A 17,109-nucleotide genomic window follows, 5' to 3' on the forward strand; every position below is an offset into this window, starting at 1 on the left:
GGACGGTACTAGCCGGCGGTCCTCTGCTCGTGGCAGAGAAAAAGGGACGGGTAGTGGCAGAGGGGTCTGTTCCTTTCCCTTTAAGAATGGAGAGACGCGATCGCAGCGTTGCCATGGTCATGCACTTGCACCATGAACCATCCACGAATGCGTCTTCAGCGTGTTGAATGCCCAGACATGGAAGACAACGCTCGTGGCCATCATCAGAGGACAGGAAACGATCGCAACCAAGAGGACACGGACGGAGCTGCATCTTTAAAAAGACGTGAGCCATCCGCAATTTGCTCTTTTAGAGGAAACTGCCAGGGCCATCTGCACGGTACCACCAGCCAAGACTGCCCTCTTTACAACACATAAATGAATGGCTTTGTGGCTATGAATGAACATACAACCACTCGGCTCCGAAGCAAAAATCTGAATGAGTGGATGCACGCTGTCGCCATATATAGCCGTGTGTACGGGGAGTGGCTCGGCATGCAAAATCCGCTAGCCAATTTTCATTGGCGTTTTCTCTTAAACTCAGAGGTGATTGGGGCTCCCAAGTAAATTACTGATGTCGTCACCACATAACTCGTAGTGACCGACTGATAGGGAAATAGAGTTATGTGGTATTTCCCTTTATGCCTCCAGTACCCGGATGACGTGACGTCAGCGAGTCCTATGTTGAAGTGAGGGTGTGCAGTTTGTGAATAAACTGATTAAGCTTCTATGTGTTCCTGCCCATCAAAAACGTACATCTTATAAAGGGAGTGTACAGAATTTGCAACAGTTCTCTCAAAAAAACATTTAAAGCACAAAAAGCCAAAAGATGCAAATGCAAAACTATGATAGAGATATAATAGAAAGGGGCAAAAACAGAAGCTTGCTGGATGTTGACTGCCTTTAGAGGGGACATGTCAGGAAGGAAAAAAGTGATGCCAAGACAGCAAAGTGGACAAAGCACCTGGATGGCATTGCATTATGGGATAGAGGCTCACTGAATCAGAGAATGGTACAAACTATTAGGAGCTATGAACACCATGCATTGAGTGGCATCACACACAAGTGTGGAGATTGCAACGTATCCCAGCAGTGCAGCATGTCTGCTCCTGTTCCTGCACATACCTGGAAATGGTCATGGGTCATGGAGAAAGCACATGTTTTTGGTGGTTATGGATGCTTAGCCTAAGATTAATTTTCTAAAAAACGCAGCTTCAACAAATACAATATTAGTACTGAGAAAAGTATTTGTGATTTATTTATTTATTTTTATTTTAAAATAAAAAGCGAGATGATTTTGTCTTTAGCTATTATGCCACCAGCACTTTCTAGAAGAGTTCAGATGTGATCCAACAGTAACCACAATCAAAGCCGGACTAAAATCACATCTGTTTAACTGTTATTTTTTATTTCCTATTTTTATATATTTCTTATGTATCATTCATTATTTCGTAATATTATTTATTAAATATTGTAAAACTCTATAAACGTCTTGGTCATCAATTTTATTGATTTCATTTGCATCTGATCATTTGTATTAGCAAATCTGTGTACTTAACAGTAATTAGCCGATACAACCCTAACATGATGTAAGGTGTTGGGGTATAACATTTCATCTGAAAAAATTATAAATATATATTGTTAATGAATGCAGGTTCAACGTTTACTTCTTGTAGAGGATGTCTCTCCACCGAGGAAGATGCCTGTGGAATTTCTTTCATATCAGAAAAATTCCAGTAATGAAAACAATCTTGAGGGAACCACTGGAGTACTCTTCAATCCCTGCGATGCTTTATTTAAATCATTATTGAAACAAACAAATGTTGATTCGAACAAAGACTAGGCCTTGTCTTCATCATGTAGGTATGCGGCCAGTCCCTGCCCCTCACAAAAAAACTGCATGACTGTATAAGAAAGCGTTTTCTGGTTAAATTTTCTGATAGATTAGCAAGCATTTTTTTTAAGTCATAACATTATAGCAAGGATAAGACCTACATACCTTTGGTGATCTCCTCCTTTTTGTGTGGATAATCCTTTCCCGTCTCCATGGTTTCCTCCGGTGGTGGACACTGCTCCCTAAATCTGTTGAGTACGTCGCTGTATATGTTTTGACATGACTCCCAGTTGACATTTTTAACTTTGTAATCATTAGTTACTTTGAGTAACAATTCCACCACATCATCTGCCCACACAAAGACATCCTTGCTTTTCCTCACCATAATGCTCTTGTTGTACCGGCCGGTCTGTGACTACTAACCAACTGCATAGTGAACAAGCAACTTCCTGTTTACACTTTTACGCACATGCCCTATTCTGTTCTGACCAATTGCGTAGCTTGAGCAAAGGCTTAACAGATAGCGTACACTTTCAGAAAAGAACTCCAGAAAGCAGTCTTCATAACTTTAGTGACTTTACTGGTGATTGTTCTTCTCAATTCTTTTATGTAAAACTACAAACAAGAAAAAATATGTATGAACATTATGTTCACATTTACATACACATCCAGCTTAACATTACAGTTCGATTTTGTACATAGTTCCTTTTTTAACGTTATTTAAAGTAATGTACATGTCAAGAAATCATATTCAAATGAGATTATGTACAAACAGAAGAGAAATTAGCAGTACGCTAAAACAAAGTATGGTACCAATAACGCGAATCATGTCTGTTTATAACAAAATATAAGAATAATCCCGATCTACACTTTACTTTAATAAAATGTAGCACTTACAGACATATATTTCCAAGATTTAAACGATGGAATCAATAACCCATAGGAACTGCATGCACGTTCTTCTTGACTGCGTTCCCTGAGAGAAACCGAAAGTAAACGGCAAAATAAAGTGTAGTACCTTAAGTGTCCTGTAGGTGTAAGAAAATAAACACCGCTAGACATAAGAAACCGCACATGCCCAGGGTGCATGAATTGTCATGTGACATGCGCTTTTGGTCGTGTAGCGTAGATCTTTTCTGAAACGCAGTGGAAATGTAATTAAGGTCGAGGATCATTTTCATTTTAAAACGCACTAGTGTATACATAGCCTCATGTCTTGGAAAAAAAAAAAATTCATTTGTGTTTCTTTAACTTCAGGTTCTTTTATGTCCCAGTGGTTGATTTTTATAAAACAAACTTTTTGTTGTATGAAGATCACAAATGTATAAAGCATTATCATGCACAGGCTGCAGGTATAATCACTATTGTCCGATTCGCTTCAGTCCTGAGATAACACATAGAAAACAGCAACACTTGAGTGAAATATTTTAATCTCAGTCACACTGTACTCATTATCCCAGAAAGGAATCAGAGGAATTTGGAATGTCACATTGTCTTATGGGAGTTTTTTCTGCATTCTTTGCAGATCACAAATGTTGGTTAAATCACTGGCTGCTTACAATATCACAATAATGCAACATGATATTATTGTATGTACATTAGTGGCTCACATTTGCATGTCCGTTTACAGAGTTTCAATTTCTACCACTGGCCACAACTGAATTAAGTTCAGCCACAGATAATGTGTTGTTGTTTTGAGTGTGCCATGATAAAAACAATTTGTCTATTGCTTTGGTCACACTTTATTTTAAGGTCCAATTCTCGTTATTAACAAACCATTTACTATGACTTTTTCCTCAATAAACTCCTAATGTGCTGCTTATTAATAGTTAGTAAGGTAGTTGTTAAGTTTAGTTATTTGGTAGAATTAGGGATCTAGAATGCTGCAGGTATTATCACTATTGTCCGATTCGCTTCAGTCCTGAGATAACACATAGAAAACAGCAACACTTGAGTGAAATATTTTAATCTCAGTCACACCGTACTCATTATCCCAGAAAGGAATCAGAGGAATTTGGAATGTCACATTGTCTTATGGGAGTTTTTTCTGCATTCTTTGCAGATCACAAATGTTGGTTAAATCACTGGCTGCTTACAATATCACAATAATGCAACATGATATTATTGTATGTACATTAGTGGCTCACATTTGCATGTCCGTTTACAGAGTTTCAATTTCTACCACTGGCCACAACTGAATTAAGTTCAGCCACAGATAATGTGTTGTTGTTTTGAGTGTGCCATGATAAAAACAATTTGTCTATTGCTTTGGTCACACTTTATTTTAAGGTCCAATTCTCGTTATTAACAAACCATTTACTATGACTTTTTCCTCAATAAACTCCTAATGTGCTGCTTATTAATAGTTAGTAAGGTAGTTGTTAAGTTTAGTTATTTGGTAGAATTAGGGATCTAGAATATGGTCATGCAGAATATGTGCTTTATAAGCACTAATAAACAGCAAATGTTAATAATAGGCATGCTAATAAACAACTAGTTAATAGTGAGAATTGGTCCCTATACTAAAATGTTATCATTGCTTTTAAGCTGTTACCCAATCCTACATTTGATTTTAAGACACTTACAGTTACAGTAAATTGTGTGTGTTGTCTGCCACGAACAGCAGTAGTTTTGTGTGTGTGAACATTTTGTTTTTTTCTTTGTGTTCATTTGTTTATTTCAATGTTTTTATAGCACTTTTCTCAATACGCAGTTTCAAAGCAACAGAAATCTGGATATAATTGTAGCAGTTAAATTATTATTTAATTATGCGGTTAAATGGAAATCTGTAAGGTTTGAAATAGTAATATTATGGTGTAGTGACGAAACTGTTTATTTTTTTGGTGATGTGCCATGGTTTATTCATATAAATTACAGAGTTTAAAAAGTTGGTTATTTTTGAAGGGGACTCAAAGATGTTTTGCCTTAATTAAGGCCAAATTGTCTTAATATGGGGACTTTTTTAGTTACTTGGCGTTTCGGTGCACTGAAAAATGATCTAATTTCTGTTTATCTGGCCAACAACACAAAGCGATATTTGTTTGAATATGAGTTAGGTTCATAGGTTCACCATGCGGTAATATCATAATTATTAAATTATATTACATCCTCCACATAGTATTTCAGGTTTCGTCTGGGACGGAGAACATCTCTTACTTAGATATTCAACTGCAGCAAGCCCACTGATCTACCACTTATCATCATATTGAGCAAAACCCCAAAACAACGGTAGATCTACAACAGTAGATTAGCCTAATAGTTCACACATAGGCTTATCGCCATGTTAATTGTAGCGGGTAACTTACTATCCAACAAGCTACAGTTTTAAACCAGCTATCAAACAAGCTAATGTTATAATTACTAATATAGAGGACTCATGGAAAACTACATCAGTTATCATGATTTTTTTTTTTTTTTTTGTCATGGCTGATTTATTAATGACTTCATCATCTGTGTTAAAGAGAAAATAATCACTTAATCCGATGTTTAAAGTGAATAGAATAGACTTACTGGAGTTCCACAACTACTGAAGAACTTTGTTTTCTCCCACGGCACTTGTGTGTGTGAGTGAGGTAAAGGGGGATTGTTTTACTACTTACACAGTTATTTTAAGTATATATCATTATATTATTTACAATACACAATGAACTTTCAGGATCAGCATCCCAAGGATAGGAAGGAATGCTAAAAGGCTAATATTGAAAACAAATATTTTCATCCATCCAAACAATTTGTGAAGCAAAAAGCAACAAAAGATTTAATTATTTTTCATTGCTAATATTGTTTATTGCACACATGGCTTATTTAAAGAAAAGGTAATAAAAGTATGTTTTGAAACAGAAAATAAAGAAATATTGGTAACATTTTACAATAAGATTCCATTAGTTAATGTTAGTTAATAACATGAACAAGCAATGAACAATACATTTATTACAGTATTTATTAATCTTTGTTAATGCTAATGAAAATACAGTCGTTCATTGTTAGTTTATGTTAATTCACAGTGCATTAACTAATGTTAACAAGCACAACTTTTGATTTTAATAATGCATTAGTAAATGTTGAAATTAACATTAACTAAGATTAGTAAATGCTGTAGAAGTTTGATTGCAACATATAATCATTGCTGTTAATAGTGTTCATCGTCTGTTTGATTATGTCATTAACTGAATTTTACCGTACATTTCTGCCATAAGTACATCAATTTGACACAGTCACCACTGACAAGCTACTACTAAATATATTGTAGAAACTTAATTTTCTGTAAAGCTGCTTTGCAACAATTTGTATTGTGAAAAGCACTATACAAATAAACTTGAATTGAATTGAAAAAAGTATTGTTCATGCTTAGTTCATGTTAACTAAAGTAGTTAACTAATGTTAACTAATGAACCTTATTGTAAAGTGTTACCAAAATATTAACTAAAGAAATTAAATATTAAAACGAAAAATTAATTATTGCCTTTCGACTAAACAATTTTAAATCTGTCATCATTGCATTTGGCTGCACTAATTTTGGTTGGATAGATGAAAATAACCGTTCATTTTCATCAGTTATTTTATCTATGGCTTGTTATACTGTATCTAGCTGGCTTTCATACAACATAGGGTTAGGCATGTGACATACAACGCTTGATATTTTGGTTTCTTTTGGAATTATTTTCATTGGTGGAGAAGAAATTGTTCATCGTAATGAACATTAGTGCGCCATGAAATCCACCGGGGTAATGTTCATGTGTGACATCAACTCCAGCATTACGCAAGCGTGTGACATACATCAAGCCATCATCCCGCAGTACATCATACTCGCAGGTCAACACATACGCCTTAGGCAGTAAACGCAAGGCTGTGTCAGGCACCAGCAATGGAGAGGCTCGTGGATCTGCAAGCAAGTGATGTGGACCAATAGAGCGCACTGAACTTTTTCCAGTAACCACAGGTGGAGCACTGTAATTGTATGCCTGGCGATATAATTCAGGTAAGTATGAACTCCAATTGACAAACTTAAGCAAAGCAGCTGATTCATGGCTGTTGTGTCTGTTTGCCATCATGGCTCTCAAAAATGACTTGTTGCTGGTGAAGTATTCGCTCCAAAACCTCACCATCAGTGTGCGGGGCAGTATAGGCATGTGCTGGTTCTGCTGGTAAGAGGGAGTGTTCAGATCCAAGGCTTGCAGAACAGGGTAGATTAGAGCCTGGGCCTTTAGCTGGACATGCTGTTCTGGGTCCTTCTGCAACTGAGTAAACATACAAATCAATTAAACATATGAAGATTATTTATTAGTCTGTAAAAAAAACCAAGAACTTCAGTTTAATTGTTGCCAAAAAATTTAGTGTTGTGCAAGTTGCAACCTGCAGTAATAAGGTTTTTTTTTTTTTTTGGTTTCACTTTATTTTGATGGTCCCTTTAACACATTCTGTTGACTATATGTAACGTTGCACCTACATATCTAATAACTCTCATTAGAGTGTTAGTAGAGTATTAGTAGACTGGTAGGGTTAGGGTTAGAATAAGTTGATATGCACTTGCAAAATTACTTATAGTCAGTAGAATGTCAGCTGGGAGACCATCACAATAAAGAGCTAAGCGGCAGATATTAAGCATAGTAGTCTACTAATACTCTAATGTGAGTTAGTAGACAGAGTGTTCAAAAGGGACCATCAAAATAAAGTTTTACCCTTTGTTTTTTTTATTTGTTTTTATTTAAGCATGGCTGAAGAAAATTGAAAATGTGAAAACTAACAGTAATTATGGTGACAAGTTAAATACACTGCTCAGAAAATGAAGGGAACACTTAAATCACACATTGGATCATGATTAACTAAATATTCTAGTTGACAATCTTTACTTATATGCATTTTATAATTCGTTGAGATCAAAATTATGTGACGATGGGACCATGGAAACTAAAATCATCAACCCACTGAAGGCTGGATTTAAGATCAAACCAAAAATCAAAGTAAACAATTTAATATACAGGTTGATTGAACACGCATGGATTTCATCAAAGCAACTTGTTATGTAAATCAGTAGCGTGTACGGCGCCCACATGCCTGAATGCACTCCCTACAACGTCTCGGCATGCTCCTGATTAGATGGTGGAATTCCTGGAGGATTCCTGGGGAATCTCCTGCCAGACCTAGATCAGGGCATCAGTGAGCTCCTGGACAGTCTGTGGTGCTACTTGGCAGCTTTGGATGGATTCAGTTCAATTGGATTCAGGTCTAAGGAATGTGAAGGCCGGACAATGGCATCAATGCCTTCATCATCCAGAAACTGCCTACACACTTTGGTCACATAAGGCCGGGTATTGTCATGCACCAGGAGGAACCCAGGGCCCACTGCAAGCTCTGACAGCGGCTCTGAGGATTTCATCTCGGTACCCAACAGCAGTAAGGGAACCGTTGGCTAGCTTGTGGAGGTCTGTGTGACCCTCCAAGAATATTCCTCCCAAGACCATCACAGACCCACCACCAAACCGGTCATGCTGGATGATGTTGAAGGCAGCATAACATTCCCAACAGCATCTCCAGACTCTTTCATGTCTGTCACATGCTCAGTGAAGAGAATAGGGCACCAATGGTGGACCTGCCAATTCTGGTGTTCTCTGGCAAATGCCAATCAAGCTGCATGGTGCTGGATTTTGAGCACAGGTCCAACTATAGGATGTCAGGCCCTCATGCCACCTTCATGCCTGAAATTCTGGAGGTTTTTGTAGGGCTCTGGCAGTGATCCTCCTGTTCCTCCTTGCACAAAGGAGCAGATACCGGTCCTGCTGCTGGTTTGTTGCCCTTCTATGGTCCTGTCCAGCTCTCCTTGTGTAACGGCCGTCTCACGGTGACTGTGCTGGGAGACACACCAAACCTCCTTGAGACAGCACTTATGGAAGTGCTATCCTGGTGGAGCTGGACTACCTGTGCAACCTGATTGGGTTGCAGTTACTGCCTCATGCTACAAGAATGGTGCTACTGGCTGGCTCATGCTTTTTAGGGGGCAGGCCTAATGGTTAGAGTCAGACTTGTAGCCAGATGTTTGATTCTCAGTACCGGCAGAAAATGAGGCCTAAAATGAGGTGGGGGAGTAAATGAACAGTGCTTTCTTCCACCTTCAATACCCTCGACTGAGGTTCCCTTGAGCAAGATACCGAACCCCCAATTTCTCCCCAAGCAATGCAGCAAAAATGGCTGCCCACTGCTTCGGGTGTGTGTTCACTACTCACTGCTGTGTGTGTGCACTTTGTGACACTGTCACACAAGACACATGTTTTAATCCACTCAATATGTATTATGATGGTTTTATATATATTTGAGTTTTATGGATTTACATGATGTCTTAGCCATTTTATTCCTCTTACCTGTTTTAATGTGTGTATGTCTTTAAATGAGTCTGGGTCTGCCTGTCATGTGACTGATCACATGACAGGAAACAGGACGTAAAGCAGCATAAAGGAGGCAGCATGGCAAGCAAACAATAGGTGTGTTCGACTTCATGCGGCGCTGCGCAGACCGATTGGCGGCTGACTTGAAGCAGTGCAAGCCAGTTAGAAATTTTGTCCGACTTGAGACAGCGCCGATGCCACGTCACTGTGACGTATAGCATCAAAGTATCAAAGCATCAAAGAGCGTTTCGAGAGCAGTCGGCTGACTCAGCCGGCGCAGTTTGTCCAGAGCGACTGCAGGAGCGCTGATGACGACACAGCCGTTTCACGATTGGATCGAATTCACCACATGACAACGATGACGTGTGTTTAGGGTTTATTCTGACACCTTCAGTTCCACTAATGCTCACAAATCTGTGTTTTTATAAGAGCAAAAGCTCTTTTACTGTAGTTGCAATGTCATATTGAGTCACGTTTATCAAAAAACACTGCTAAAAGTATATATAGACCTACTTTATTGGTATTTAAATAGTATATATTTGTGTTGAACTTTATTTTTGAACAGATGGCACTGTATTAAGCAGTATATGAAAAGTATTTTTGTTGTTTCATGAAAACTTTTCTGAAACATCTATGTATTTGACAAGTATTGCATTTAATTCACTTCATCTGTGATACAGTATGCAAACACTGTGAGAGCGTCACTACGGGAAGCAGAAAGTGTCCGACTTGACATCTCCGCTTTCAATTCTGCCCCCAACTGCAAGTGGCTACTCTCGCCGATCAGTCTGCGCAGCGCTGCATGAAGTCGAACACACCTAATCTCTCACTTACAAATGCAAAAATGTGTTTTATTCTGACTCACCTTTTCAGATACAACCTTTTGGACTTTCACTTGGATTGTAAATACACTGTTGGACATTTGTATTGGGACTATCAACACACTGGGACTCATTCGGACTGTTTTAGGTTATGGTGTTATGGACTTTTAACAGCCTGAGGTTCCTAGTTTTATTGTGTTGTTTTAAGTCTCATGTGAATATTGTAAATACACCACTGGTTTTCACTTTACAACTTTCGTCTGTCTCATCTTTTTAAACACTCCAAGCTCTCACACAGTATAATCTGATGCCATTTTAATCTATGTAAATTCGACTGATAGGGCTTAACGTTACAACTTGGATGGGATAAACGCAGAGCCTAAATACCAAGTATGGGTTGCCATACTTGGCTACAGGTCATGTCACTTTACTTCGATGATTAAGTGTTCCCTTAAGTTTTTATTTTATTTATTATTATTATATATATATTTTTTTTAGCAGTGCAGATGGAAGTACATGATGAAAACATATAGTGCAGGTAACTAAAGGTATAAGGCACATTGTTTATAGATAAAATGCACTGGTTATTTTAGAGCCCTTTTCTAAAAAATGTAAATCCTGCTAGAGTCATTAATGTATAATGTTCTACATCTTACCTGCTGAGCCACTGCAGCTGCAAGGTTGCCTCCTGCACTGTCTCCAGACACAGCAATCCGTTCTGGATTGATATGGTAGCCCTTCAGAACATCAACACGAAGGACGTACTTCAGCACACGGTACACATCCTCAAATTGGGCAGGAAAATGATAAGCTGGGGCAAGACGATACCTGCACAGAGCAAATTATGTTGGTACTGTTCCTCTTAATTCCACTTTTCTGTCAGTATAAAATCCTCTGTTGTGAATAGAACGGTTGTCCACAGGTAGTCACCACAAACAGTATGACTGCAAGTGTTGCAGTTTTAATGTACTTTTTTATTGAATCAATACAAAGGACAAAAAAGTAGTATCATGTCTGCAAGAGAGTCTGAACTTGTTCTGTGTTTGCTGTTAGTTTGCAAGTTCCAATACACTGCTTCCGATATACTTTCCGTATCAAATCTTGCCTCTCTATAATATTGCTCATCACTCTCCTGAGTCAAATGTTACCGAATGCAAGATGAATCCAAAAAAGCTAATGAGTTAGCATTAACCAGTGGAATACACCTTTTGTTTATTATTACTTAAACTTGTGGAGAACAGCCTAACAACCCACCTGCACCATTGTTCCTCAGATTTTAATGAAGGAAGGAAGAAATAGTGAAGTTGCATTGCCAGCTATGCTGCATCTCATTCCCTATCTAACACTAAATGTGAAATTATAAAACCCAATAAAAGTGTGCGGAGAGGCCCATCTTGCCGCACACAAATATCTTCTAAAGATTCTCCTTTAGATAGTGCCTGAAATTATGCCACTAGTGTGCTCTAACATCTAGAGGCGAAGTGAAACCACACACCTCATAGGCTAGAGAAATCGCATCCCTTAGCAAATGTGACATACTTTGTTTCATAGTCAAAAACTCTTTACAGCGAACACCAAAACAAAGAAACAACTGATCTGATTCATGCCACTGACTCAAACGGTTAATGCAAATCTTCAACGCTTTCACAGGACAAATCCTGTGCAATCTTTCATTCTCCAATGATCCAAAGGGCTGATAGGAAAACAACAGTAATATCACTACTTGAGATGTGAAAATAGTAGAGGTAACCTTAGGGACATACCTTATTTTGGGTAAAAAAAAACTTTACCAATCTGGGAGCAAAATCCATCCTGGACATACTCCGCAACAAGGCCTGCCAAAAATTTTAGAGATGTTAAGGCCGCATACACCTTAAGTGTAGATGGAAAAACACTCTTTTAAGAACTTCAGCACTTAACCCAACCAGACCAAACTTGGGATGGCCATCGTGTTGCCACTTGTGCACTAGTCTGTCTGTCAAAACCATATTTACCGTAGAGCTACCCATAGTGTAAGCCATGCTCTTAGTGGCCTGAAATGCCAGATCCATTGCACAACAAGATCTTTGACCGCTCTTTGATTCCTCATCCTTGTGCTTCAGGACATCAGCTTGGTAGGCCTGCAGAAGTGCCATAGTGTGCTATGCCACACCAACCTGGCTGGCTAGATCAAATAAGACTTCCAATCAGCACTGAAGTTGTTGATGCATTTGAGTGTAAACAGGTTTCTTTACACTTTTAGGCAGTGTAAAGCTTAGAAAAGTCCCAGCCCGGATAATACTATTAGCAGAGTGCACAATCACTGTTCAGAGCAGCTAGGCCTCATGTTTACTTAAATTAGTAAAAATTTAAAAGCTCATTGTCAAATGATGTAAACAGCACACTGTTCTTCCTGTTTCCAAAAATAGTTGCCCCACCATCAGCGTGTACCTATTACTACCCTAGTCGTTAAATGCAGACAAGCTCTCAGAATATTTTGTGGCTCCATAAAGTCCTTACGAACAGGACCCAGAGAGTGAAAGCACCTACTGGTTCTTTCCAATGGTGTGTCATTTCTCCTCTCCTTTACATCCATTACACAGACAATTGACATAGCTGATTTGAGTATCAGCCCTTTATGAAGTTCACAGATGACAAGGTGTACTTTTAAAAATGTTGTCTTGATGTATTTTTAGAGTCCGAGAGCAGAAACAGCAGGGATGAAGATGATGCATGGTTGAGGTAAAGTGTATGTCATTTATAAAAACTTGACCTTGGAAAATACAGGTAGGCTGCATCGGGACAGCCACCAACGTCTTTTCTTCCTCTGGAAAACTGGCTTCAAAGTTTAACATTTTTAGATCAGTGATGCCTTTTTTTTATAGACCCTATACTGAGACCATTTATACATTTTCATTGCTTTGTCCATCCCTAATCAAACACTTGAGCAAAGACTACTAAACACACATTTTCCTTGCTCAACTCTGGCTCAGAGTGTTTGTTGAGGACAAACTGAGTTGAAGTTGATTTGGGTTCAAGTTAGTTCATTATCTGCATTCCTAGAAATTTCCTTGAATTTCAGTTCACTATTTCTTCTAACATTAACTGGCCAAATAATGTTCATGAACAAGTGTATGTTTTGTGTGTCCTGTACTTCACTATAATCTCTTTAGTGTTTCTGACATTTGGACACCTGGCAGGCAGTCAAAGTGTTTATAGTTTCACAGCAGCAGGCAGTCTAGCAGCAGGAAGTCAGACAGCCAAGTCTATTCACATAGGAGATAAATAGGGACGCATCAGACTTCTGAATGTTACTCACCAAACGTCTTTTGACTTTTTATTATTGGTTCAGTATGTTTCTTTTGGCTTTTACTTTCAATTTTATCTAATTTTCATGCTCCGTCAACACACCGCATGTTCTTGTTTTTGCTCTTGTCCATGATACTACAGGATTCTGCTTTGGAATGCTGGAGCGCTGGCCCATGCAGAGGGCTTACCCTCACTGCAGTTCATTGCTGATGGTTATCAGATCACAGCGGTGTCATCAGCACATTTATTTATCCTATTCTTGCTGTGTTTGCATACAAGGTAATACATGAGAACAGCATGGAGCCTCTCTTTGTTAAGAACAGAGCATCCACATGTTGAAATCGTTCCAACAGAGTTAGGGCTAAGTGCATTATTCAGCTCTTCAAACAAACTGTGGCAGTTATAGGAAGATATATCAGATGTATCACAGTCGATTTAGATTGAAATCAGTGAGTGCTGTCAAACTTGTTAGGACATGCAAGTTTGTTGAGGGGCATGAAAATCCCATTGATTGTTCGCACCTCAGATTTGAAAAAGGCTCAAAAATGGATGTGTAAAGCTGTGGAGATGTTGATTGAATTTTGGAAAAGGGGAGGGGAAATCATAGGGAAAGGGAGGCTGTCAAACATAACCAATAAAACACAGACCTACAAAACACTTACATTTCCAAACCATTTTTCTTGAGGCACACCCATAATATATTTTCAAACCGTTCCTAATCAAGCACACCTGATTCAACTCATCTGCTTTGTACTCCATGTATACTCCAAGACCTTAAATGAACATGTCAGATAAGGGAGATATTCAGAATGTGTAATGTTGGTGTGCCTCCAGGAATTAATATTGAAATGGAGTGCAGACCAAGACAGTTTGAAGCACTTGGCTGTAATCTAAAAATATCTGCCATGACAACAAACTAGGGACACAATACTGAACAAAAAATGTTTTGATAAACTACGTATACTTAAAATACCAACAACAAAAATTTTAGCATTTTAACATTTCAGGGCTATTGGTCTATAATTATGAAAACTGAGGAAGAACATGAAAAAGGTCTTCTAAAACCCTTAAAGGGATAGTTCAACCAAAAATGAAAATTACCCCATGATTTGCCATCCTGGGTGTATATGATTTTCTTCTTTCAGACAAATACAATCAGAGTTATAATAAAAAAATGTCCTGGCTCTTCCAAGCTTTATAAAGACAGTGAATGGGGGTTGAGATTTTGAAGGCCAAAAAAGTACATCCATCTATCATAAAAAGTTCTCCACACGGCTCTGGGGCGGTTAATAAGGGCCTTCTGAAGTGGACACAGCTCACCAACAGCAGTTACAGACAACAAAGCTAGACAAAAGTCAATTGCAACATGAGGGCTATTTATACAGAAGACTAAATAACTAAACAAGACAATGACCCAATCACAAAACAGAACTTAGAACCACATGATCAAATCGACACATGAACAAGACAACCAATAGCAGGATTACTTAAGGGCAAGGTAAACACATGACAGGAACCATAACTATGAAAAAGACTAAATAAAAGACATAAAAAAACATGAACATAAACAAAAACCAACCGTGACATCGCCCCCCTCTAAGGGCGGCTCCAGACTCAAAAAGTCCAGGAGGGTGGTGAAGTGGAGGCGGAACAGGGAGAGGGATGGAGGGCCAGCATGGACTGTGGAGCAGTGGCGGGCCTGGACCGTGGAGCAGTGGCATGTCTAGACTGTGGAGCAATGATGGAAACCATGGACTGTGGAGCAGAGGTGGGCCTGGACCATGGAGTAGTGGAGGACCTGGTACATGAAGCAGTGGCATAGACCATGGTGGACCAGACAGAGCAGGAGGCCAAGGTGAAGCTAAAGACCACCAGGGCGGAGCAGGTGGAGCTGAAGACCACCAGGGCAGAGCGGATGGGACTGAGGAACCCCACAGTGGAGCAGATGACCACCAGGGTGGAGCTGGTAGAGCAGACAACCAGAGCAGAGCAGGTGACCAAGGTGAAGCCTGCGGAGCAGAAGACCACCACAGGTCAGGAGGCCATGTCGGAGCAGAGACATGGACAGACCACCTGGCCATGACAGAACAGTCTCAGTGGCAGTAACATGACAGGCAGCGAGTTCATGAATGGCCTCCGTGGCCGTGACATGACAGGCAGAATATCCTTGAACAACCTCAGTGGCCGTAGCACGACAGAGAGTTTGTGAGCGGCCTCCATGGCTATGACATGACAGGCAAGGGGTTCAGAGACGACCTCCTTGGCTGTGGCAGGACAGGCAGAGAGTTCAGGGACAGCCTCTTTGGCTGTGACAGGACAGGCAGAGAGTTCAGGGATGACCTCCTTGGCCGTGACCACTGTGGTCAAAACAGGACAGGCAGGAAACTCACAGGTTGACGCCAACACAGTGTGAAGCCCAAACATACAAAATGGCAGCTGCCATCACAGGAAGTGCAGACGACAGTGGCAGGAACTCAGGGACTCCCAGACATGGACTTGGCCAATGTTGGCCAATCAGAAGCCTGAAAAAGTTTCCAGTAGGCGGAGATAAAAGCGCATGCTCTGACGTCACAAGTCAAAATCTCCGGTTCGCTGTCTACACGATAACACTGCAACCGGAGTTTTTGAAAATCTTCACCCTGGCAGGAGTTTTCAAAAATGTTTGGTTTCAGTGACTTGGTGCTGCATTTGCATGTGGACGAACGGCCAAACCGCATAGAAAAAACGGAGGTTTTTAAAATACCCGCGTTCGTGTGGACAGGGCCTAATGTTCTGTGCTTTTGTGTTTCCTGTCCTACTCATGTTTCTCCTATTTTATTTATTCATTAAACCCTATTGCACGTGGATCTGCTTCATTTCGCTTTCATTCGACCCAGCATTACAATTGTGGTACCTAGAGGCCGAAGTCGGTACCTTGCTATAATTGTAAGATTTTTTTTTTTCATGTGTTGCTGTAAGATTTTTTAAAAAGATTACAAAATTACGAACAGAAAAAAAGACAAAATGTAATTTTAGAGAGAAACTAATTCCTCAAAATAAATTTTACAGAGACAAAAATGCCAAGTATTGATATTTGTGAATATTCTTATTGTTTTTGACATGATATGTTTGGTTAATTGATGTGGTCTTCTTTTGTGATGGCGAGTGAGATTAGATACTGCTTTTATACAGAACTCACACCTTTTAGAAAAAATATATTAAAAGAATGAATGGTAAATAAAAATAATAAAGGCACATGGTTAAATAATCATAAAAAAAATAAAGTTTTAGCAAATCAAAACAAAAAGGAGTACTTTTAAAAACTATTATAGCTGCAGTTAAAATAGTTTTTATGTGTCTGTGCACCAAATGTATAAGATAAAAAAGACAATCAACTGTAATGCAGAAATATGTGCTGTCATGGCCCAAACATTACTGCTGATTTGTTGGATATTCCTTATTCTTTTCAGGAAGGAACTGCACTGATTAAAATTAATGTTTTAATTTTTATATTTTTCATTGTTATAGTTCTATGTTACCACTTCCCCCAACTATTGGATCCTGGGGAAAACTGTATAAAGTAATCTCAAGGTTCATTTGGCATCCAAAAATCAAAAAGGTAATCAGGTTTGATCTTGCACAATCTCATATTCTATGCATGGGGTTTTGTGTTAAGACCTTTTATTGTTTTGTTGAACTATCAGCCTCTGTAGTTTGGAGTACTATGAAGGGATTTTTGTTAAACCCAATAGGTTGCATTATCTTATTTGCTGCAGTACTTCTGACAAGAACTATAGAGCTATTCCCCCCCCCCCCCCCCCCCCCACTC

General features: G+C 39.1%; 1 protein-coding gene across 1 annotated transcript in view; it reads right to left on the bottom strand.

Moving 5' to 3' along the window:
• Positions 1–6,315: 6,315 nt before the first annotated feature.
• aadac (arylacetamide deacetylase) overlaps positions 6,316–17,109 on the bottom strand; it is a 19,850-nt gene continuing 9,056 nt past the window's right edge. The window contains exons 4-5 of the mRNA XM_016528119.1: positions 10,670–10,841; positions 6,316–7,050 (exon numbers count right to left, since the gene is read on the bottom strand). Of these exons, the coding sequence (XP_016383605.1) occupies positions 6,424–7,050; positions 10,670–10,841 (799 nt within the window). The 3' untranslated portion in view covers positions 6,316–6,423. The remainder of the gene's footprint in view (positions 7,051–10,669; positions 10,842–17,109) is intronic.

The sequence above is a fragment of the Sinocyclocheilus rhinocerous genome, unplaced genomic scaffold (assembly GCF_001515625.1).
Source record: "Sinocyclocheilus rhinocerous isolate Xijiao unplaced genomic scaffold, SAMN03320098_v1.1 scaffold601, whole genome shotgun sequence".
Taxonomy (NCBI): domain Eukaryota; kingdom Metazoa; phylum Chordata; class Actinopteri; order Cypriniformes; family Cyprinidae; genus Sinocyclocheilus; species Sinocyclocheilus rhinocerous.